General features: G+C 37.9%; 4 protein-coding genes across 4 annotated transcripts in view; all 4 read right to left on the minus strand.

Annotated features, from left to right (window-relative positions):
* Positions 1 to 1,082: 1,082 nt before the first annotated feature.
* LOC108150019 lies at positions 1,083 to 10,317 on the minus strand. Its single transcript, XM_017277978.2, has 3 exons — positions 10,211 to 10,317; positions 2,273 to 2,675; positions 1,083 to 2,010 (listed from the first exon to the last, which is right to left on the minus strand). The coding sequence occupies exons 2-3, from the start codon at positions 2,672 to 2,674 to the stop codon at positions 1,804 to 1,806; spliced, it is 609 nt and encodes a 202-aa protein (XP_017133467.1). The 5' UTR covers position 2,675; positions 10,211 to 10,317; the 3' UTR covers positions 1,083 to 1,803.
* Positions 10,318 to 10,536: 219 nt separating this feature from the next.
* LOC121467958 lies at positions 10,537 to 11,045 on the minus strand. Its single transcript, XM_041710740.1, has one exon. It carries the CDS (start codon positions 10,627 to 10,629, stop codon positions 10,537 to 10,539), a length of 93 nt encoding a protein of 30 aa, XP_041566674.1. The 5' UTR covers positions 10,630 to 11,045.
* A 4,914-nt stretch (positions 11,046 to 15,959) lies between these two features.
* LOC108150024 (regulator of G-protein signaling 7) lies at positions 15,960 to 20,996 on the minus strand. The gene is made up of 7 exons (XM_017277984.2): positions 19,751 to 20,996; positions 19,000 to 19,247; positions 18,754 to 18,937; positions 17,907 to 18,193; positions 17,714 to 17,827; positions 17,524 to 17,649; positions 15,960 to 17,188 (listed from the first exon to the last, which is right to left on the minus strand). The coding sequence occupies exons 1-7, from the start codon at positions 20,483 to 20,485 to the stop codon at positions 16,861 to 16,863; spliced, it is 2,022 nt and encodes a 673-aa protein (XP_017133473.1). The 5' UTR covers positions 20,486 to 20,996; the 3' UTR covers positions 15,960 to 16,860.
* A 797-nt stretch (positions 20,997 to 21,793) lies between these two features.
* LOC108150028 overlaps positions 21,794 to 24,411 on the minus strand; it is a 37,104-nt gene continuing 34,486 nt past the window's right edge. Inside the window, 2 exon segments of the mRNA XM_017277988.2 lie at positions 21,794 to 23,215; positions 23,218 to 23,736. Coding sequence (XP_017133477.2) covers positions 22,838 to 23,215; positions 23,218 to 23,736 — 897 coding nt within the window. The 3' untranslated portion in view covers positions 21,794 to 22,837.

Here is a 24,411-nt window from a genome sequence, read left to right on the forward strand (position 1 = left end):
GCTATTGCATGAATTAAATACTTTTGAAAACATTTAAATTATGATTTACTTGAGTATATACTGAAAAACAGTGAAGCTATGATGATTTGCAGCTCAATTATTAGATAGTTATTTTATATATTTTTATTATTTCTATGGGAGCTATATGCTATAGACGTCCGATTTTGATAAAATTTAAAACATAATTCTGAAATAATTAAACATTGCTATATGTCGAAGAACTAAACAAAAAATTAAAAAACAGAAAAGTTATAATTTTTTTTCATTTATTTTTCCGATTGTTCCTATGGGAGCTATATGCTATAGTCGTCCGATTTTGATGAAATTTAAAACATAATTCTGAAATATTTAACCATTACTATATCTCGAAGAACGAAACAAAAAATTAAAAAACAGCAAAGTTATAATTTTTTTTCATTTATTTTTCCGATTGTTCCTATGGGAGCTATATGCTATAGTCGACCGATTTTGATGAAATTTAAACCGTAAATCGGAAATATTTAACCATTACTATATGTCGAAGAACTAAACAAAAAATTAAAAAACAGCAAAGTTATAATTTTTTTCATTTATTTTTCCGATTGTTCCTATGGGAGCTATATGCTATAGTCGTCCGATCCGGCTCGTTCCGACTTATATACTACCTGCAATAGAAAGACAACTTTTGGGAAAGTTTCATGCAGATAGCTTTAAAACTGAGAGACTAGTTTGCATATAAACGGACGGACAGACGGACAGACGGACAGACGGACAGACGGACGGACAGACGGACGGACAGACGGACGGACAGACGGACATGGCTAGATCGACTCTACTAGTGATGCTGATCAAGAATATATATACTTTATAGGGTCGGAAACGTCTCCTTCACTGCGTTGCAAACTTCTGACTGAAATTATAATACCCTCTGCAAGGGTATAAAAATGGAAAGCTATCCTTCATTGTTTATTTATGAGACTAATGGTATCTCCGTAAATATCTTTTCTAATGCATAACCGAATAAACCCAAAAGTATGCATTAAAGTGTTTTCCTGGGAATTCTTTTTTAGTTCCCCCAAAAGATGCAAGACTTTTTCGTTGGATTTCAATAAACTTAATAGGAATTCTTTATTTCTGGAAAGCAACACTGAACGTTTTCCTACATTTGTTGGCAATCGTTATGGCTATAATAATATTTGTAATCGTAATATATATAATTATTTACAGGCGTTAGGCTAAGACTAAGACTATGTGCTACCCTGTAGTTTTGTAGTTTGATCCCCGCCTTGCCTTGGCATTCACTAAGTATATATATATATATTTTTATATATTATATATTATATATATATTTAAAAGTTTTGTGTGGGCGCATCATGTGGTTTAGTTATTTCTTGTTCGGCTATATACAACTTTGGACTAGATGCTGTGTTTCAAAGAACTCTATGTACAATGCGGGAGAATCGAGGGACTCTACGAGTTAAAATACTAGCTGCTTAAAATCAAAGTAAATACAATGCCATAATGCTTTGCTGCCAAGCTACCAGTTAGCCAAACTTTACAATAGATATACGGATATATGGCGGTATTCAGCAGTAGGCTCTAGGAATTCTAAAACATTTCAGTTTTGTGTTTTGTGTTGTGTGTAGTATTTGCAAGACACTAGAGTTGCCTGAATACCACGTATCGAAATCGTAGGTATAGATTTGATTGCGTGTGGTTCTTAAGTGGGTCAAGTACAGAAATCCGTTGCGCTGCCAATTGGGAAAAAATCTCTTAATTCTCTCTCCTCCTCCTAGTGCTCCCGTGGCTCATCCTCCCCTCTCCCTAAATGTGCAGTGTGGCTCCGGGTGGGGAGGTGGATCCTCCGGCTCCCGGCTTGGTGGAGCTCTGCGGTGGCTCCAGATCCTTGGACTGGTCCATGTCTATCACCAAACAGTCGTAGGCCGGCGGCGGCAGCTCGTACTTGACCACACTATCGTAACTCGGCGGCAGTGAGTCCACAATACGCAGCACATCGTTCTGCGAGTTGATCTGGAAAGTATGTGAGGATTAGCAAATGGGTTTCCATAAAATACGAGGTTTTAAAATTAGAAGACAGATTGAAGTTTCCATGCTTTTTAAAAAATTGTATATAAATTAATAGCTTCTTAAGGTAACGATTTTTTGTTTAACAAGACTTCCTATGCTTTAGTAAGGAAACTCCACATTTTCATAGAAATAAATATAAACAACTTGTGGTATCCTCGATAATTTGTATGAAATTTGTAATTTGTAAATCTTTGTTGGTACTCACATGTGGTATGGCTCCATTTGTGGCCCGATTTCCCGCCTCATCGATGGGTCCCGCCCAAATGCAGACGCCCATGCGGTGCGTGACATAACCGCAGATGATCACGCTGATAAACAGCATCCCGATGCCAAGTGCGAAGACCAGCCAGCGTGACTCCGCAGTATTGTCCCTCAGATTCTTTTCCAGCTGCAGGGCGCACAGGATCAGCACGGGTACGGCCACCATGGCCACCAGCAGGTCCACAATGGGACGCTGGGTGCTGGGTCCGGCGTTCAAAGGACTCCGTCCGGATCCATGGGTCGATCCGCCGTGGTGGCCCAGCGAATGGGAGCCAAAGTTCTGGCTGCTGCTGTTCGGCGTCAATGTGGAGCGGGCCACCACTGTGTTGTGGTTCTGAAGCACCATTCTGGAAAACCAAAGAAAACTCAGGGTTACACAGGGAAAAAAATTAAACAAATTGCTCTAGAATAACATTAAACTTCAAAGGCAATACATTTTGCTATTTCAAGAATAATAACAATTTAGAAAATCTCTATAACATTCTAGCAAATTAACATCATACATCAAAAGCAAAAGACCATATGTTTCTGGTTATTTCGGTATTATTTTAGATTTTAAAGACTAAAAATGTTTAGCAATATTACTTTACAATTCTTGTCAATTTAAGTAAGAAACATCATACTACAAAAGAAAGAGATTTTGTTTCTTAAGATTTCGATATTATTTCAGATATTCTATAAATATAATATTATAGAAAATCCCTATAAAATGTTTAGCTATTTAAGGAACTTAAAAGCATATTCAAACAGGAAGAGATCAATTGTAGTCTAGTATTTTGACATAGTCTTAGATTTTCAAAAGTATTAATAATTGAGAAAATTCCTGTAAAAAGTTAAGAAATTTTAGAAACTGGCTCAACTTACTTCGAAATTTCGGGGGAACTTAAGTTAATATATATTTATATGATTAAGCCTAATCTGAGAACACCTAATATTATAAGGTTTTTTTTCTCCGTGCGGAGCCTAGCGATTCATGTTTATTCGATGGGAATAGTGGATAATTGGGGGCTCAATTGTTAATCCCCAATGAATAGGCATGAGAGTTTGGCAGTGGAATCGGTTTCGATCGCGAACTATAATCGCTGAGACAATGGGTTATTCTTTTCAGCATACGATTAGGCCAATTTCATAATTTTTATTAACACCTAAGGTTGGTAGATTACCAGAACTTGATACTGCTTAAGAAGTCTTATTTACACATATATTCTTATAAGAAAACAAGAATTATTACGTATAGAACTGGATCATAGTTAGTTTTAAAATACAGCCGTATTATCGGAGTATAGGACTCTAATGCTTTTCCACAATTACGCGAACGAACACTTTCCTGCTTAATTGCTGTTTTCGATTTGTTTGGCAAATATTTTGCGTATATCGCATTGGGTTAATAATATAATAAACATTTGATAAAACGCCCCTGCCTTCCCAATAAAATCAACTGCGTCAGTGAGGCGCAGACGGTGGAAACCAAATATTTGCTAAGCATTCTCGTTTGGAGTCCAATTAACATTGGTTAGCATTCAATTACCGGGCAAGATGTATCATATTCCAATGCCTATTTGTGTGTGTGTGTGTTTGTGTGTGTATGTCCGTGATTGTGTTTGGGATTGTGGTCTATATATCTATGTATCGATATATCTATATATGGCGAATACTACTCATACCTGGGATCAAAGGCGTTGCTCAGCAACAAGTCGTATACGGGGCGCATTTCGATATTTCGCTCTTTCTTCGCTCTCTATTTTGTTTTTATTGATATCAATTGGTTAATTTATAACTGTCTTTGAATTGTTATTGCTAGCATATTTATTCAATGATTTGAGTGTGACATATGAGTTTAGTTTTTGTAGCAGTCTTTGATTTTGCAGCCATCTATCTGTTGAGGGTGGTTATGATGAGGAAAATGCGAATACATAATTAAAAATTTCTTTAAAAAAAAAGTTTTGATCAGTATTATGTAATAATTTATTTAGATAATCAACCCTTACATACTAAAAATTAAGTTCCAGCATTATTCCTATCTATTTAACATGTTAATATAATTTTAACGATGATTAAAACCGAGGGTTAACATTCCAATTAATTTGTATTAATTGCTTTAACACATTGTTGTATAATTTGTTTTAGAGAACTTCGATCTTTCCTCAAACATCTAATGAATGTTTTGAATTTTTTCTTGACTGGAAATTAATACTATTTCATTCGCTTGCTTCTTTTTTCAATTTAATCATTGAGTAAACAAAAACCGGCTGTTTACATTTAATTTATATCTATTTATATATGTTTTGTTTTTTTTTCTTTATATAGTTTGTAATTTATGTGCATGTTATTTGTGGTGTTGTTTTGCGAGGGGAGAACTTTATGGTTGTGTTTTTTTACACCGACTCGAGATAAGACCGAAAATCAAGATGAAGTGGGATTGTCGCCTCACAAGGCGTATACTTGATTTGCTAAACTAGGGGCGATAATTCATTAAAGATCGCTCTTATCAATATGCCAACTGCAAGGGGGAAATCCAGTTCACTTGAGCGATAAGGGCGGCACGTGATTATTTGCCGTTCTTACACATTTATTTGTTTCAATAATAACATACTATTTGCACATTGGTTACCAAGGCGTCTGTCAATTAACACACTCAGCATTGGACTTGACTTGCAAGAAATAAATGAAAAAATTAAAAAAAAAAAAAAACAAAAGCAAAAACACAAACACAAACAAAAACAAAGAGAGTAAAGAAAACACAAGGCACAATGGGGAATTAAAGCCAGCTTGGTCGGGCTTAAACCGATTCGTGGCGATCTGGGCCGGTCAAATGTTGGAATCGGACTGGAAAAGCGTCCCGCAAAAATGACCATATAGCACAATCGGAGTATGCTGTCAGCTGAGAACCCCAAAGCTGGGCTTGATGGACTTTGGACATACCCTTAATGGTGGAAAAGTAATGGGGAAATTAAAGCCTAAGCCAACAATAAACATTTCAGCACTGAAACCGCATAATTCCCACTGCTGGCAAACTGACTTTCCAAATCAGTCAAACTTTATTGCTATAAGTTTTCCCAATTATCTAACTTACTTTTACCCTAAAGCTGTATCATCTAACCTGCAATTAGTTAACTTTTACTGATTGTTTATTGTTTGTAAACTTAAACCTGTAATAACTTTACTTTTACTGATCGTTCAAGGTTTACTTTTCCATATTAAAAAAAAAATTACAATTGTAACAATACCAGTTCCTTATTTGTTTATCAATAAATTTTAATCAAAAACCTAGACTTCTTTACGAAAAATATTTACTCCTGCCAAAGTATATCTAGTTTATAGATAAAATGCCCACATTTCTTGTACAAATTAAGAGATAGCAAGCAAACACACAAACATTTAATTGCAGTTCAGGAATGAAAAGCTAAGCAGAAAAATCTTTTCTTTATTTTTTTTTGTCATTTCGAGGCGAGATATAAAGAAAAGGGAGTGGAGAGGTGGTAATTGCACAAGAAAATAACGATAGCGGGCAAGTTAATAAGGTTCTTGTCATCCGGCTTTATCTACAAAACCGGTTGCAAGCCATTGCTCCTTTGATATTCTGAACTTTATCTGAAAGTTGTCTGAACTCTGGTTGAGATACCAGGGAATAGATAGCGTGGCGACAAGTCTTGATTAACGCTGCAATACTTAAGATCTCTGCACAAGGGAATGCGGCGAATTTCCAGAGGGAGGGGGAAAAGGGGGGAAGGGGGGGAAAGAAAACCCCGCCAATCAGACAATGGAAATTTGCAATTATAATTGCAACTGCGTCTGGTGAATGAATGGCGGAGACCTCGTCGCTTACAATAGATATACTTAATTGCAGTCCATATAGATTCAGATACAGATGCATCATATGACAAATGCAAATATGATATATATACGTATATATACGCACATGAGGAGAGCCATTATCAGTCCTTACTGATAAGACAACGCCCCGACTTTGCTCAAATATAAACCGGTTGTAAAGAGTTTGTCATTGATTGTCCTCGTTTTTTTTCCCGTTTCCCGCCGCCTCATTTGAATGATTTAGTGCTGTTGTTAATTTATAAAGTTTGCTTTTTGGGTGAGGACCCAATTTGGGACGACTGCGACAGTGATTTGCGTAAGAAATTGGGGCGCATTAACCTTTATCCATGTTTTTCGTTCTTATTTCTCTCGAATTTCATTCTGCGTACAATTCTGCAACCCAGAAATTATTCAATAAACTTATTTGAGTCCTGATTTGTGTTTACTTTTGGATTCAACGGAAATTGTAAGTTTAATAAGTTAAAAGCTATTTCACTGATAAGTATTTTAGCTACCCAATACACTTTAGAAACAATAAATTAAAATTGCCATTTAAATTTGATTTATGGAACACCACATTACTGAACAACAATATTCAATTATTTGAAATATCGGAAATCTCTTAAAGCTTCAATAGATACAACTCCAAGAAGTGAATCTTTGGCTTGCACTTCCGTATCTTATAGATATATACTTCCGGCCCCGGGATGATATGCGTAGTAATACGTGACGTGATCTGAATTTGGAATATTTTTCTCATATTTCCATTCACAAATTGCATCAGCGTCAGGGCGACAATCGGATCGAGTCATTGACCAGATGTTGAAAGGCCTGAAAGGCACATTTAAAGGCACGTTGAATCTGTGATATGGGCATATAGTACACGTATCTTAACCAGTTGCATGTGCACATTGTCAGCTGACTGGGGAAATAAAAAATGATTGCCTAAAAGCACAAATTAGCTGGCAGCAACGCCCACAAAAAAACTAAAAAAAAATCGAAAGAAAAGCCAGAAAGGAAAGCAGCTAAATCGTGGCTAGAATAGACAGATATTGTATAAATATAACCCCAGCAATTACATTACCGGCTGAGCTTGACTTTGAAAAGAGAGACTTTGGTCGCAAGTCGAGCGTCAGCAGTGGCCCAGAAACCCAATTGGAGTACAAATCAGCCAAGTGCAGAGATCACCAGAACACTTATCGGTTCCACATGTAACATATCGAATTTCTGATGACTCGACTTCAGTTTAATTTTTTTTTTTTTTATTTTAGAGCGCACTGCACTTCTGATTCCTGCTAATTTCGCATTTAGGGTTACGGTTCTTGTTTTCTTAAGACCTTCGCATTTCATTATTTATGCTCTCCAGTATGCCAGATTTACAAAGAATTAGCCAAGCCGCAAAAACCACAACAAGGCCGTAAAAGTATATGATTCTCAGTAGATGAGTGAATTTCCCTATTTGTTTTCTGGAGCAAATGCGTCATATGGATATACCATATGATTCAGCCGTGCCCGAGATACTTGTGTTAGTATGTATATCCAGATTGGCCGGGCTTGCTGTTGGCCTGGCATCTTCTAGGTGGGCTTATCAACTCCCGATAAGGCGGACAATGCAGCTTAAGAGTGCCACAAAGATATGGATGTAGTAATAGTACTATCTACTCGGTGGGAATTTTTTTTAGCCAGTGGCTATCATACAGAATTCCCCATTAGTTGCCAGGGAAAAATGATTTACTGTTGGTTGCAAACAAAAAATGCACCGAATGGGAGGAGATTTTCATCGGATTACATGAGATATCATGTTCATTGTATATTCTAACGCCAGAAGCGAAGGTTCAATGTTTATATGAGTTTCTCAGATTTTTCCAAGCGAAAAATGAACGGTTTTAAATTTTCAAGCAATTGCTTATTACTACTTAATGAAATAGAACATAAGAAAATTTGATTTGGTCATTCTAGGAAATTGTAAATTCAATTTCCCAAAAAATATATATACCATAATTTCAATTCCCAAAACAAACTTCAAAAATATTTATTTTTACTTAAAAGTTGTTAGGTATAATAGGTCTTTAATGATAAATTTAAAATAAATTACTTTAAAGATTAGATTTTTGTGTAATTTACAGAGCGTTGTTATTTCAGGAAACTCTTAACAAATACTTAACATTATTACCAAAGTTTCACTTATAGCCCAGAACAATGCACAATCTAATTAAAATTCCTTGGACGTTATTTCCGACCTCCCTCACCATTATCCGATGTGTGGCAATCTATACGGCACAACACACACATACACCATAGCACAACAATTCCCTTAATTGCCGCGACAAGAAAATCATAAAAACTAAAGCAGAAAAAGAAAAACTTGACGAAACTGACGCCCACAAAAACAGAGGCAACAAATTCTTGGGAATTGTCTGGCCCACTTTGCAAGGGAGTCTGAATCGGATATATCAGACGCAGCACAGCAGCGGGCAATGTAATAGGAACTAATAAACTAAATAATTGAAAATTACTAACTATTTTTTTTTAACATTTAATTTAATAATTTTCTTTTAACTTTGTTTGCATCATATATCATAACAAATTCTTACAGGCACTGAATTAAATAATATTTAAAATAAGAAATATAAAAAGGTTGCAGCAAAAATAAACTAATTAGGTGATAATCTCTTGATACATATTTTGTTAATACTACTATGCTTTATTTGGTGTAAATAGGGGGCTGCTATTTTAAAGCAGAAGTACTCTTATCTTGGCCACCACTGTGACCATTGGTGCATCTATATGTTTAAGTGCTTTACATGAACCAGAAACAAATGAAGAGATGACGATGCCATGGGGAGGCAAAAATAATGTATTAATTGATCGGATCTCCGAGTGTCGCTTAATTGCGAATGGGGGAGAATTTGTTTGTCGATGCTTTTTGATTGACTCAATTGCAGGGGGCCGAGGGAGGGGGTTCGTGACCCCCTGTGAAGTGAAAGCTTCCCCAGAAAAGATTCCCCACTACTTCACTTCTGTACTTCTACATTTCCTGTTTGGTCACGTAGTCAAGTTTTTGACAATAATTGGTGGCCATCGTGTTGTAGGAATAAAAGTGCCTCGCTCGTTCTGCTAGTTCATCTTTTATTCTTTTTCTTTTTTTTTATTTTTTTCACATGCTGGACTGCGCAAGAAGTGTGTGTATACAGCGATACTATATATAGAAACTAATGATGAAAAAAAATTTAATTTTTTTTGTCTGCTATCAATAAATTGTATTTATCTTGTGTTGCTCTTGACGATTCATTTCGTTTTTGTGAAATAAAAACACTGGGAAGTGTGGAACCATTTTTTGTTTACTTTTTTTTCCGAGGGAATTGCAAAATATTGCTTTGTTACATTCCTGATAAGTGATGAAAATGAAGACACCTGTTTTCCAAGCGGTACGATAAAAGTTCAAAATTTTGCCAAACTGCATGGCCCACTTAGAAAAAAGAAAGAAGACAAGTACAAATATGCACATCAGTTTTTTTCCGTCCCTTTCGCTCCTTTGGCTCTTCCCACTTTGTGCCTTTTATTTATAGCCTTAGAAATAGAGGGGGTTTTGGGGGGTTACTTGGGGTAAACATGTTTGTCGGCATTTCATACACTCGGGAAAATAATATAGAATATTTCCAAAAAATAAAAGGTGATGTAGACAGAACATAAATTCTTTGCTTTAGAAAAATAATTCAAGCAAATTGGAAAGGTAAAATTTTAAATAATAAACAATAAGAATTTTCAATGAGAACGTCATCTAAATTTACTATACTTTTGACCTATACAAAACCTTTTGATAATATTAAATACGAGTACTTTGTTTATTTGATCAGCAGCCGTAAATATGTAGCGACCAGCTAAACGTTTTTAAAATGGAAAATTCTCATTGATCCTTGCTCTGGAATTTTTATTTTGAGAACGACGTTTAAAAGGATTATAAGATAATAGGTTTTTTTAATTATCCAGGCTTAAATTTAAATTTAGTTTTAAATTCCTAACTAATGATATGTATATTTAAAAAAGAATTTGTTCTATGTGTACTCACTCGAAAATGTTTTTCTGGCCGCCGATGAAATTTTCTCTCTGTCTCACGCACTCTTTCTCTCGCTTTGGGTTAGCAATTCTCCTCTTCACATTTGAGGAACACCAAAAACCAAACAATAAAAAATACAAACAAAAAGCACCGAAATTTTGTTTTCTTTATATTGAAAATTAAGCACGCGCTTCAATTGTTTTTCATACGTTTTTTGTTATATTTTGATTATTTGTGTGTTGTTATGTTTTGATTATTTTGCGGTGGCAAATGAGATCGTTGGCACAAGTAATTGCAGCAAGTTGAATGGACTTCTTCGTGTTTCGGGTATTTTATATTTATCGGTGCTGGCTTTGGGTATACTCGTAGTGCTCCTTTCTGAAGTTTGGATCCTCGCCGCTCTCACAGAAAATCCAGCGCCTGTGCACCATTACAACAAATCGTGGATCGATACTTTCCTCCCCGCGCAGGATTTCCCCGTCCTCGATTCTTTTGTTTTTGTCCACTTCACTGAACTTTGGAGCTGCGGATCTGTGGATCTGTGGAACTGTGGAACACAACGAGAGGCTGCGGACGGACGACCAGTCTACGAGCAGGAACTGCGTTCATATACACATCTCGATCTCGATCTCGGGGGTATATAGAAATGGATTTTTGTTATTTTCAGTTTTTTCCGTCTTCTGTATTCTGTCTTCTGTATGATGCTGTATTCTGTCTTCTGTCTTTCGTTCCCCTGTTCCTCGGTCTTTATTCGGTCTTTATTTTGCTGATCTGATCGTGTGGGTCAGAGAACTGAACTGAATGTCGAACCAGAGGCGAAGAATGCTGAGAAGCGACTGCCAGATCGCCGACGTCTGCCTCTGCCAAGTGCCTCGGTTTCCTCTGCCGGCGTCGGCTTGAATTCGGAATCGGAATCGGATTCGGAATCGGTGGCGTCTGCGTTGGCGCTGTTACTCTTGCTGTTTTTGGGACTGGCGAAGATGCTTCTCCGCTCTCTGGTCTCTGGTCTCCATTCTTCGCAGTAGAGATGCTGCAAGCTGTGATCACAGAAAAAAAAAAACCTTAACAACATTAAACATTAAATTTTGGTATTTTTTATCGAATGTCTGAGAAATTAAATAAATAACATTTTGGTATGACATACCTCTTTAAACTCGTCCTTTCGTTTGGCACTTACAGCTGATCATTTTTTTTTGTGTTTCAATTTTCGCAAAAAATCATTTTGTACCACTCTGAATCAAGTATACACTGATCAACGTCGGAATGTTCGAGCCAGCAGCATCTCTAAGGGGTATATCTGTGAAACTAGTTATGCTCTCTTCCTCTCGCACACTTTAGGTCACCGATGATCATCGGCCTGGCCCGAAATGTGAATCGTGACGCGAGCCGAAGACTGCCTTCGCAATTCTACACAATGCTTTGCTCTCCTGCTCTTTTATTTCTAGTGCTCGCTCGCTCGCTCGCTCTTTCTCGGGAGCCGGAGCCTGGTGATAAGAGATGCCGTTATCGTTATCTGATTGCCAATGTGACACATTGAGGCGACGACGGGCCAACGCTTGTTGTTGTTGTCCCAGCTTTACGATCTGCACACGCACACACAAAAAACAAAAAATAATGATAAGAAGACACCTCTTCAGTCTTTGGTCTTCTGCACTCTTATCTTCCCACTCCTTTATCTTTATCTTTATCTTTATCCGCACATTCTTCGCGGCGCAAGTGGTGAAATTTGCACTTACTATTATTTAATTGTGTCTTTTTTTGGATAGTTGGCTCCTAGAAATGTTTATGGGTATTATTTTAATCGTGGACTGGGATTTAACATCTTAGCGGGGAACTTAGTTTCAGGAATTGACTTATGTAGATCCAAAAGGTGATTACACGTTTTGCAAATAAAATAATTATACATTCACTAGGAGCCACTGCTACTATGAAAATGTTTGAGACGCAAAAAAGTGTCAAATAAAAGCTTAAGATAAAGAATTTATTATGCATGTTTCTTTTGCAGCGTAAAACAAGTTCCATTGAAATATAATGTTCGACTTGGTTTTTATATTAAAATGGGAATAGTTGTTATTCAATGGGTTGATTTTAAAAATTTGTGTCAAACTTGTTCGCTTTTAAATAATTGACGATTTATTTAGGGTAGTATATTAAATACAGTTGTTTATAATATAAAATTTTCATTTTATTTGTAATATTTGTTAATCTTAGGATCCCTTAATCGTTGACTATATGAAGCTTGACTATACCTTACCTTTTCCGTTATCAGACTAATTTTTTTGATCTGCCAAACTTGAACAATAAAACGCGATTGCGTCATCCAAATATTGTTTTGTGTTGTATTGTACGCGTACTCGTGATCGGTGGAATTAAAATAAATGTGGGTCAATGGATTATCAATGCCCCGAACGAGGCGTCAAATAGACAATTGCCATTACCCTGGATACCCTGGAGAGTTGGAGATGGCAGGCCGGTGATCGAGCCGTACCGTTACCATAAAGACATATAGTCATATAGATAAATGGACAAGTGGATAGTTCGATGAACACATGACCAGTGCAATGACTCCAGATCGACACTCTTTTTCAGGTAGGCAGAACGGAGAGAACTGGGCATAGAGAAGGGGACACAGTCCCCATTTAAGGTTTTATAGCAAAAACGTGATCGGGAACTCAACCCCCTGCCCCTCACCCCGCACCCCTTCCGAAAGCATCCCCTTTGGAAAAAACTTGTGCAAAATGCTGGTCACGTCCAATGCTTCTGTATCTGTATCTGTATCTCTAAATGTATCTGTATCCGTACCTGCATCGCAGTCAGCACTGCCATTCGTATCTGTATCTTGACTTGGCCAAAAAGCCCTGCCAAAGCAAATTAGATAAGCCATTGCCATATTCCGGGAGACAAATTGATAACGGGGCAGCAAAGCTTTATTGCTTTTATAGCTTTACGGGACGGGAAGTCGTTGTTGCTTAGGCTTATCTCGAGACCTCGCTGGTAAAAATGGAAAACAAAAAACAAAAAATAAGCAATGGTAAATGGGTGGTTGTTTCGCCACCCGCAACCCGATTTGGGTTTGGCAGAACCCAAATTTCAGTTTTGAGGCTTTACCCATTTTCAACAGAAAACACCTGCTTTTATGACTACTCACGAAAAGTTCCTACTGATGAAACCACTCACAAAAAAGTTCCCTTGACAAAATAATCAAGTGTGACCATGTGGAGTGGGTATTTTTTAAATTATATTGGACTTTTTTTTTTGGGAAAAAAATGTTACTGATTAAATAAATATATTAATAGAATTTATGTGGAGTCTTGATAAAATACGCGATAAATTTAAAGTTTCGTTCTGCATATGACATTTTTCTCTTTACAATTTTGATTTATAGATCTCCAGCCAAAAGCGAAGTAAAATTACAAAAAATTAGCAATTTACTTTAATTAAGCCAGTAAATTCCTTAAAATTTGCAAATAACTTTAAAATTAACTACAATACGATCATAAATAAAACGCATTCGTTGGTTTTTTGAAGTTTGTGTTTTAGTTAGTTTTGTGTCACAATTAAATTAATTTATTTTGTAACTTGTGTTTTTGTTGCCTTAATTGCGCTTTTAATTTTTTACTTTGGTTTTTGTTTTTCTTGCTGAACAATTTACAATAAACGCGGCCACTTTTTGTGTTTTTGTAGTTTTCTTGCTTGTAGATGTTTTTGTTTATTTAATAGTTATTGTTTTTGTTGTTGTTTTTTAAATTTTTTTTTTTTTTGTTTTCTGCTGGCTAAACCTAAAAAGTTTTTGCTGTTGTTTGTTGTGTACACGTACATATATCGAATATTTTTTTTGATTATTTGATTTAATTAGTTTTCTCCATATCAAGTGGGATGTTTCCTCATCTAACCTTTAGTTTTCCATCGATTTTGTTAGAGTTTTTATAGTTTCCGCTACATTTAATGGTTATTTCCGTTAGGTGGGGGGGCGTTGGAACAGTAAAAGGGGGAAAACAGTTGGCCAACAGTTCCTATATGCATATATGTAATTATATATAATCTGGCAAACGAAAACAGTAGAAAGCCAAAGGACAATGTGTGTGAGACGAGGGGTTTCCCTGCTTCTTCTAGTTTTAGCTTTGGCTATTTTGAAATCGATTTAAATTTGTCACTACCAACACACAGACGCACATCGAGATATATGGTATATATCGTACTTTATAATTTTTACTTTTACCCTTTAAGTTAATCTTTATTTTCTTTTGCTTTTACTTTAACTTTTACGTTTACTGAATTCTGCATACTTTATTTGTATAGTTATAGTTATTATTTGCTTGTTAATTTGTAGACACCATTTACAATTACAATTACAGTTACAATTAGATAGACACACACAATGCGATCCTAATTAAATACTTTTAATACGCCTCTGATTTATGTATCCACTGTATTTTTAAGCCCAAAAGAAGGCAGTAGAGTGCATGAGTGTGTGTGCAAATTACATGTGTATGTATAGTTCCAAGTTCCAAGTTCCTTAGTTTATCTAGGTCTAATTGCTATTCCGAGAGATCCTAGGATCGGTTTGATGTTTCACATAAATATATAGCTGCGCCAACTATCACACAGTTGCGGTCAAAACTATTGTACTATGGCCACATTTGGAAAAAAAATATAAATTGATGTAGCCTCTTGCAGAGATTTCTATTTACAATAAAAAATATTTAAATACGTTGATCTAGCAATTTTAAATTATATATTTAACAAATCTAATGATCATAATGAAAATAAAAATTTGTTAGTTTAGTTTTTTTGTGCAACTATATTCTATTGAAATTTTGTTAAACTATAATTTGGAAGTATGTTGTGTATATAAAAAAGTTTTTTAATAGCAAATGTTTGCATGAAATCATAAAGAATAGATTTAAAGGTTTTTAACATTTTTTTTTGCCTTTGGGTTAACTTCTAAGATTGCAAACTTGCAGATGATTGCTTTTAAAAGTTTTAATATAATATTTTTGTCTAATAGTTTGCTTTGGCAGTACTACTATGGCTTTGACCGCAGCTGTATTAGTAAAATTTTCGAGGCTTACCCCGTTTGTCCAATCCGAAAATGTTTGGGAGAGATTTTCGAGAGAACCAAGTTCGTTGAGGCTTTCAAGTCTCCCTAGTTTTGTAGCCCCTTTATTTGTTTGTAAAGCTCACTTGTTTTTTGTTTTTGATCTAACTTCCTATAAGCTATCACACCTTTGACCCTATCTATCCTATTTCACCGCCCCTTTGCCCACCCGAACTTGGCTCTCGCACTCTCTTCCTTCCATCCTTTCTGCTATTAACTTAATGCCTATTATTAACATAATTTAGTCTTAACATTCACTAGAAAAAAAAAACCATTTGCCCTCTCTTTTGCTCTCACACACCAAGGAGCACACAGTGAGCGACAAAAAAAATACGTTTTTCGATTAAAATCTTTTTTGTTTTCATTGTTTTTGGCGCTTTAACGATATGTGAGTGTGTGTCTGTGGCTATGCAGGTTACTGTGTGCGTATGTGTGTGTGTGTGAGCGAGAGAGAAGGATCATCGAAAAGAGACACCCAATAACGGTGATAAAGGAACTTAAGTCAACGATTTTTCACATTTCTTCAGATGGGTTTCATTGGGGAATCGTGCTAGTCGGCTGAAAAGCTGAATGCTATGTCAACGCATGCTGACAAAAGCAGCCTGGCATGTTTGGTTTTTCAACTTTAAATTTAAGTAAGAATCGCTTCGCCATGTCGTTCTATTTTTAAGCTAATTCTCTTAATTTGAATATACCTCTTAAGTTTGGGGATTTTCTGCACTTGCGTGTTTTTTTTTTTTGGTGTTTTTCGGTTACAGTTGACAATTACTAATGGTTTCCTCTTGAGTTGTCTTCATATTTTCTTGGTGTCTTCGATTACAATTGATTTGCTTTTCGGTTAATAATTAATAATTCGTATTTGTTTGTATATTATGAATATGAGAATAAGGTCTCGGCGGTTGTTGGTGTTGTGTTTCGTTTTCATCTTTTCACTTTCGGTTGTTTATTGAATTGAGGTTGGCCTAACAGAAAATCGCTAGAGAGTTTAAAACAATTATTGAGTGTACTTTTGTTTGCTAAATGTGAATTATTAATAACTGCTAGTCTAGGCATTTCAAGACGTTTTTTTACGGTGGGGGAATAGTTCCCTAGTTTTAAATTAAAGGCTACTGTTAATCAACTGTTTTAAAATCTCCATTGATTTGGACCAACCTCCAGTATTTGTTTCGTTATTTTGTGTGTTCTTATTCAAGCCTTTGGCAGTTTCTTATTTTCATCGTAAGTGGTGTTTCCTTTTCGTCTGATTAAGAGGGAGACAGAGAGCCAGCTAAACAGCGACATGGATACTATGTAAGGGGTACTGAGTGGGGAGGTGGGGTGGCACTTTGGGGGTAACACATAATCATTTGACAACTAATCAATCAAACTTACAAAATAAACGCCTTCAAAATCGGTAGAGCACGCGACACAGCGGCATTAAGAGTAAATCAAATAACATATATAACACTAAGTAATAAGTAACGTGCGAACTGGGTGAGTATGATTGGTACAATTGGTAATTCCCCTGGCCCAAAGGCCGTCAGTCCTAGCCGACTGCGATGACGGGGAATCCCCGCAGCGTATCTCAACGTTTCACCCCAAACAGATTCGGTATGGACTTGATCTTCTTGCGCGAGCAGTTCAGGTAGTCCTTGTACATGTCGGACCGCAGATACCGGGAGTACGAGTCGCTCTTCATCAAATGGTAAACGTGGGAGGCGGCAACGTCGAAACACCACCGATTGGGCCCAGCGGGCGAGTTGACCGCCTCGCGGGCCAGCTCCACCGACTTTGAGTCCACGTTCACCGGACAGGGGGCGTCGGGGGCCAGGAACTCCTGCCAGATCTTCTGGATCGCCTCCTTGATCTCCGACTGCGGCAGCGCCTTCATCTCCTGCACCGATTCCCAGAATCTGCAAAGGATTTGGAAGGGATGTTATTAGCCAGCACAAAACGGGGCACTTCAGATTTTTCACTATCCCTAATAGTAATAAATTATTACTGGTGTATAACTAATTGAATAACATTAATTTTGCGTGAAAAATGTAAGTATACTCCAAAAAATTAAAAAAAAATTGTTGAAAATTGTCGTAAGTCCAAAAAAAGTTGCAAAAAGTTTTTTATTTATTTTAATTTTTGTTTTTGCTTTTCACCTGACCTTATTTTCACAAGCCCATAAAAGAACTTTATTTCTAGGTTTACTACTACATTTTCCTAAATATATTAAATATATGTTTCTGGCACTCACTTGAGGTTCTCGCCACTGTACTCCTTCTCCAAAAACTTGGTGAACTGCTCGCGTCCGATCGCATCGTTGAGCAACTCGCGCAAACTGAATGCCCAGCGCTTCACGCGCCGCACAGGAACTTCTTTGCTGTGGGGTTGAAGTTAATAAATTATTTATTTATTTCAATTATTCATTAAGTTGAATAGCTCACCTATTCTTCTCAGTATCCCACATCTCGGTGCTGTCCGTTTGCCAAGGATTCGGCAGCTCCGGCGAGGTTATAAAGTAATCGAACTCATTATACTGATCGTAGTAGGCAACCAAACTGTTGAAAATTAATAATTTAAATTAATTAATAAAATTACTACATACACATATATAATATATATATATAATATACTTACGCCTCGGCCGCCTTTGACACTTTGATTGTCCGCCGCTCGAGCTTCTGTTTGCGCAGGGCGATGATCCGGGTCAACTGCTCGACGGGATTTTTGGCCAAGGAGGCGCCGGCGGATCCGGTTCCATGGCTGGAGCCACCCCGCCTATAAGCCTTCTTTATATCAATTTCGGTGGTGTTGACGCAGCCGGGCATCGGTCGATGGACATCCCAGAATGCCCGCTCCTGCGAGTCCAGCACCTTCCGCTCCAGCTTGTCCCGCTTCTTGGCCACCTTGCTCTGCGATTCGGCCTGAAAATTAAATTTATTTCAAACACAATATATTATATATTATAAAATATTACAGTGTCTATAATAATTCATTAAAAACCATTCGAAATAAAATATGAACAAAAACCATATTTTATACAATAAAACTTGTTTAACGGCTTAAAGATACAATTTTGCATCCGACTTGATAAATTTAAAGGCACGAATTCGACTGAATTTTAATTACTTCGGGGAATTTAAGTAGTCACGGAAATTCTAAAGAAAATATACGTGGGGATTTCCTGGAAAAGTTTCATTTTTTCGCGTCCGAAATGAATGTATTTTTCCAGGAAAACATTGAATGACAAATAATATTTATTTTTTTAAATAAAAATTCATTCGACAGAATAATTAATGCAATTAATGCATAAATCGGGTATATTTTTATTTAACAGAAAATTCGATTTTCCAATCAACTTCATACAAACTTATGTACTCAATTGAATTGAAACTTTAAATCACTTTGAATTCAATGAAATCAATGTTTTTCACAATAAAATATAAATAAGTAAATCAATATGATGATTTTCCTGGCAACTGACCTGCATAAATATAAACTCCCATTTCCTGGAGAACATCTTCTGCAGCTTGGCCAGATTCTCGGCCTCGTAGTCGGCCAACTCGAGTCGCGTTTTGTTCTGCATGGTGCGCTTGCAGAGGTAGACGGCATAGTCCGTATTCTCGGGCTCCCAGCAGTTCGAGGGCCAAAAGTAGGGTGTCTGGAATCTGTCCCAGGAACTCTTATTTGTTGCCGAGGCAATGAGATTTTGAAATTATTACACACTTACCTGTAGAAGGTGCCGTCGTTTTTGACGGTCAGCGCATGATCGTCGATGGGGAAAATGTAGCCGTGCGAGCTGAGCAGGTGGGCGAAGTGCAGCGCCTCCGTCACGTCCTCCACGTCGAAGTTCTTGAGGATCCAGGCCACCAGGTCCGCTCCGGTGAACACCGACGGCACCTTGCTCATGAACGCCTTCACCGTGCGCACGGCCACGCCCGTCGACTCCGCCTGCATCTTCTCGATTATGGCCTCCATCTGCGCATGGAAGTGGTTTAATTAGTGCCTCATTTTTTAACAAAATTGTTGGATAAAAATAAAAGAGAATTTATAAGAATTTGATCAGATTTTCATAAATTTCAGTTTAATAGATGTACAAATATAGTTAAATATAATAATAGTTTTTGGGCTTTAGTAAATTTTAAACATTTTAAATACAAAATATACATAAATAAATAAAAACCTTTGTTTATTTATTTAAAATACATTATTTATTTTGCAATTAAATTAATTTTTTAAAAGTAATCAATGTTCACTGGTTTTTTATAGTTAAAAAATATTATTTGTTGTCAGCTATTACTATTGGAAAAACGTTACTTTAGTCGTACTTTGTATAACTCAAACTCTTCTATCTAAAGTAATTATACAGCAGGTAGGTTTTCCTGTGCATAAATAACGAGTAAAATCAATTATTTTTGTTGGCAGCTGGTGGTTTTAGTTGACCGCAGGAATGTGCGGGGTGAATATAAAAACCATTTTACCTTTTTGTACACTAATATGTTAGGTGCATCTTCGTTCTTGCCGCCGCGCTGATGGTGCGATGATGCCGAGGGAACCGCTAGTGCCGATGAAGTGGGCGGCGTGGGCGGCTGGGAGGCCGACTGCTGACCCGCCGACGACTGCTGCTGTGGGTGGGTGCTGTGGTGGTGGTGATGGTGGTTCCCGCTGACAGTCAACAGGCCGCCGCCGCCACCGCCGCTCTGCTTGCCACCCGCCGCCGCCGCTGCCGCCGTCGATGAAGAGGTGGCCGAGGAGGAGGAGGAGGTGGTGGCGGTGGTGGCAGCAACGGTTTTACCTCCCAAAGTGGTCGAGGTGGATATGGATGTGGTTGCGGCGCATGAGGATGTGGATGTGGATGCGGTGGTTGCTGGCGTGGAAGCCGTTGTTGCTGTTGCCGTTACTGTTACTGTCACTGTCACTTCCTTGGGTACTGGTGGTGGTGGTGGTGCTGCTGCTGCTGCTGGAGATTCCTTGGCCAGGACCGTTGATCCTTCGGTGTCCAGGAAACCGCCATTATTACTGCCATTGGGCAGTGGCGAAGGGATGGTGGCGATGGCGGTACCATTACCATTTCCACTGGATTGCGCCTCCTCCGAAATGGCCACCGCCAGCGGATCGCTGCTCTTGCTGCTGCTGCAGTCCGTCTTCGCCGGCGCCGCTTGGCTGCTGGCATTGGTGGCTTGTGTTTTGTCCGCCTCCGAATTCATCGTTACCATTTTCTCGAACGGCAATACTCCAGGGAAACTCGATTTCCAGAGCTGTGGCTATTTTTAAACGCTTGTCGCAGGGGCGTGGGTGCCGGCTGCTTGTCAAAGGGGGGTGGTGGTTGTTGGTGGTGCTCCTGCTGCTGCTGCTGCTGATTTCGCTTTAAAATGGGGGTGCTCTTCGTCTCTCAGCTCTCCTCTGAGTGCGTGTGTGTGTGTGTGCGTGTGTGTTTGAATCAATTTGATGGCTAAACGATTTTTTATTCAGCTTGTAGGGGTCATTTTGCCTTTTTTACTGCCATTTTCACAGCGATTTCCACACGCTCCTCCTTGGTTTTTTCACTAGGTTTTTTCCTGTTTCCTTTTCCCCGTCTTTTTTTTCCTGTATGCTTGAAATTTTTAGGAGTTATGACACACACACACACACACACACGCTTCCAAGGCGTTGGATTGTTTTTTATAATGCCCCAGCAGTTTTCCTGGTTTTATTGTTGTTTTATAGATTTTTGGAAATTTTATATTGAATATATGTTTTATTTTTTTTTTAGCAGGTATTTTTCCCAATTTTAGCTTGCTGTTGCTGTTGCTCCTTGTTCCCCTCTCTCTCTCGCACTCTTTCGCTCTCTAGCCCTCTCTCGCTCTCGCGCGACGTGTTTTTTAGCTTTTAGCCCGTAATCATTTTACGGCCCAAAGTCAATCGGCTCCTTAGAGCTTCCTGCTGATAGTCCTTCATCGATTTTTCGTCCTTCCTACCCCATAAGCTCTCTCTCACTCCCTCTCTCGGTCCGCTCTGCCGCTCTCTTTTTGTCCTGCGCATGCGCAAATACCGTTGTTTACATCCTACCAGCTGTTGCCTATCGATAGGCAGTATTATCGAGAAATTTCATATCGAAAATATTGCAAGCAAACAAATATTGTAATTAAAAAGCAAAAGATGAATGTTTACTCAGATACAGTTGCGCTCCAAATAATAGTAGTAGTTTTTAAGCTAATGGAAATAGCAATCAAGAATAGGTTGCAGGCAACTTTTGAAAAATCTTTTTTTTTCAAAAAGCAAATACTTTCAACTTAATAAGAAAAATATAAAACTCCACATTTATTATCATTTATTTTAAAATATTTTAGAAAAAGTGTAATACAATTATAATAAATATTTATTATTCCAATAAAAGTGCAGGGTAAGGAGGCTTCTTTATTATTTTATTAAATAGCTATAAAATCCTTTGCTACAGTATATTGATAGGTAAAATTTCCTAGAAAAACAGAACCAATATCGAACAAAAAAAACAAGTTTATTTTCGGTTTGCTTTATTTTGATAATAAGAATTTGCGTCTACAAATTATTTTATTCGTTTAAAATTAACAAAAAAAAAAATGTATATGTATATGTATGGTATCCAAACTAATGATATAATTAACGCACAGTGTTCATTAGTTGCATAGCGTGGTTTTAACTTATAGTGACCTTAGTTGTTATGGCTTTTATACAAAGTTTTGCAATGATTTTGGAAAACATACAAAAACAGATTACAATAAATAGAAAAAAATAATACATATAGTGTGTGTGTGTGTGCAGGATAAAACAGATAGCTTAGGCTAAACGAATCGACCTTCGTTCCTATAGATATCGATAATGTATATAAGTAATTTACTGCCCCTAAGACTAAGTGGTGTCTGTAGCGCCTACACTCGTTTATTATTTACATAGGTTTGTGAATATATATATATATATGTTTTTACCGCATAGGGATATAGGTACTTACATATATATGGTATAAATATATATATTAAATATGTATGTATGCTTGTTGCAACTCTGTCAGCAATATGCAATATACGATATTTATCGATTAACGATAGCCATCGATAAGTTGGCAGCAGGACCAAAATCGGGGTTTATCTCTTAAATGACCAGCTCTACATAACGTAACTATTTGTTAGTGGAAGCAAAATGTTAATTGGATGCAAAATAAAAGTCAAAGTGGTAGGGACAAAAAACAAACTACACAATCAGATTTGAAATATAAACCATAAAAAAAAGAAATTAATGTTATATCTTGAAATTTTGGACAAGATCAATTAATGATTCGGATATGTTGATATAGCGAAAATGAGACCATTAATGGGGTTTAAGGTTTACACACATTGAGTAGTACCCCAAAGAAATGGGATACAGGTGAAAAAGAAATACACATTTTTCTAAGAAAGTCGTCGGCGTCGGCTTCACATTTCGTATCGTCTAGGCTGGGATTCGATAGCGGATTGGCCTCCCTATAGATCACATTTTGACACTACGTTTATCAATGACATAGAAACCATCATTATCGACATGATTATTCGGATTATGATATTGTAGTAAGAGCATTATTGCTGCTGTTCCCTTGACTGCCTCCCCGATCTCTCCCTGTCCCGATCTCGTTCGCGTTCCCGTTCCCTTTCGGACCACAATGGCTGTCCACTTTGGGCCTGGTAGGAGAGCGGCGGCGGCGGCGGAGGAGGAGGTGCCGCCAACTGGGCCTGCGGCACCAGTTCCGCCTGCGGATTAAACTGATTGTTCGTGTTGTAGTTGACGAGGATGTCGCCCGCGAGGCTGTGGCCAATGTTCACACTCCGGTCGGGATAGCCCTGATTCAGCTGCGGCTGGGGCTGCACCTGAATGGGCTGCGATTGCACCTGCACCGGCTGCTTGTTGCGCCAGTGCTTGTGCTGGGTCACCGGCACCAGTCGATAGAGCGGCTCGCCCCCGACGGACCACTCGGATATCCGGGCACATAGTACGGCGGATAGTGAGGATGCGGAAGCGGAAGCGGATGACCCTGCTTGCTGCTGGGTCGAACTCGCTTGAATTGCGGCGGAGGTCGTTGCCAGAACTGCAGGGGATTGGATTGCACCGGAGCCGGGGGTCGCAATTGCTGCGGATCCTCCACAAACTGCGGCACTGGTGTGCTGTAGATCTGGGCATGGGGATCGTAGAGCTGCTGGTGGCTGAGCTGCTGCTGCTGCTGATGCTGCTGGTGTTGCTGGTGTTGCTGGTGCTGCTTTCCCACCCGGTATTGGCGTCCAGGCAGATAGGAATCCTGTGGCAAGGCTTCCAAATTGGGCTCCAGCTGCAGCTGCAGCTGCTGATGCTGCTTGCCCACGCGCAGATGACGTTGGCGCTGATTGGGGGGCTGGTAGACAATCGCCTTGAACGCGTTCTGGTCCTGCTCATCCGCACTGTAGTTCACCATGGGCAGGAAGGGCTGCTTGTCAAAGTCGGGCGGCTGCAATCGTAATAGATATAGACTTTAAAATCACGAAAATAATATATTTTTAAGTTTTGCAGTAAGAAGACTTTTGAAAATCGATTTTTTGAAATATAAATTTTTTGACCAATTTTTGCATTTTTGAATTCAACGGTGTATGACATTCTAATTATTTTATATTATATTATAAAATTATTTCTGAAGAGTCTTTTTGTTGTAAGTTTGCCAAAATAAGACCCAAAGTCAAAAGAGTTGCTATTTTGAACAGCTAGGAACCTATATTATCCATCCCTGATCGATTGAAAACAATTAATTTAATTTTGACAAAAAAACCGAATTTTGAAAAACGTTTTTTGAAAAATTTATTTATGTCCGAATTTCTGACTTTTTTGTAAGGGGGTACATCATCAATTTTTGCAGAAATTTGAAATTCTGAAAAAATTTCAACTGTTAATGCCATTCGATTGGAAATTTTATTACGAATTCAACGGTGTATGACATTCTAACACTTGACCATTATTTCCCAGGGTTTTGACACAAAAACCAAGTTTTTAATGTGTTTTTTGGGATTTTTGGCGATTTTTCAAACAAAATTATTTCTGAAGAGTCTTTTTGTTGTAACTTTGCCAAAATAAGACCCAAAGTCAAAAGAGTTGCTATTTTGAACAGCTAGCAACCTATATTATCCATCCC

This window comes from Drosophila elegans, unplaced genomic scaffold (assembly GCF_018152505.1).
Source record: "Drosophila elegans isolate 14027-0461.03 unplaced genomic scaffold, ASM1815250v1 contig_149, whole genome shotgun sequence".
In the NCBI taxonomy this organism is placed as follows: domain Eukaryota; kingdom Metazoa; phylum Arthropoda; class Insecta; order Diptera; family Drosophilidae; genus Drosophila; species Drosophila elegans.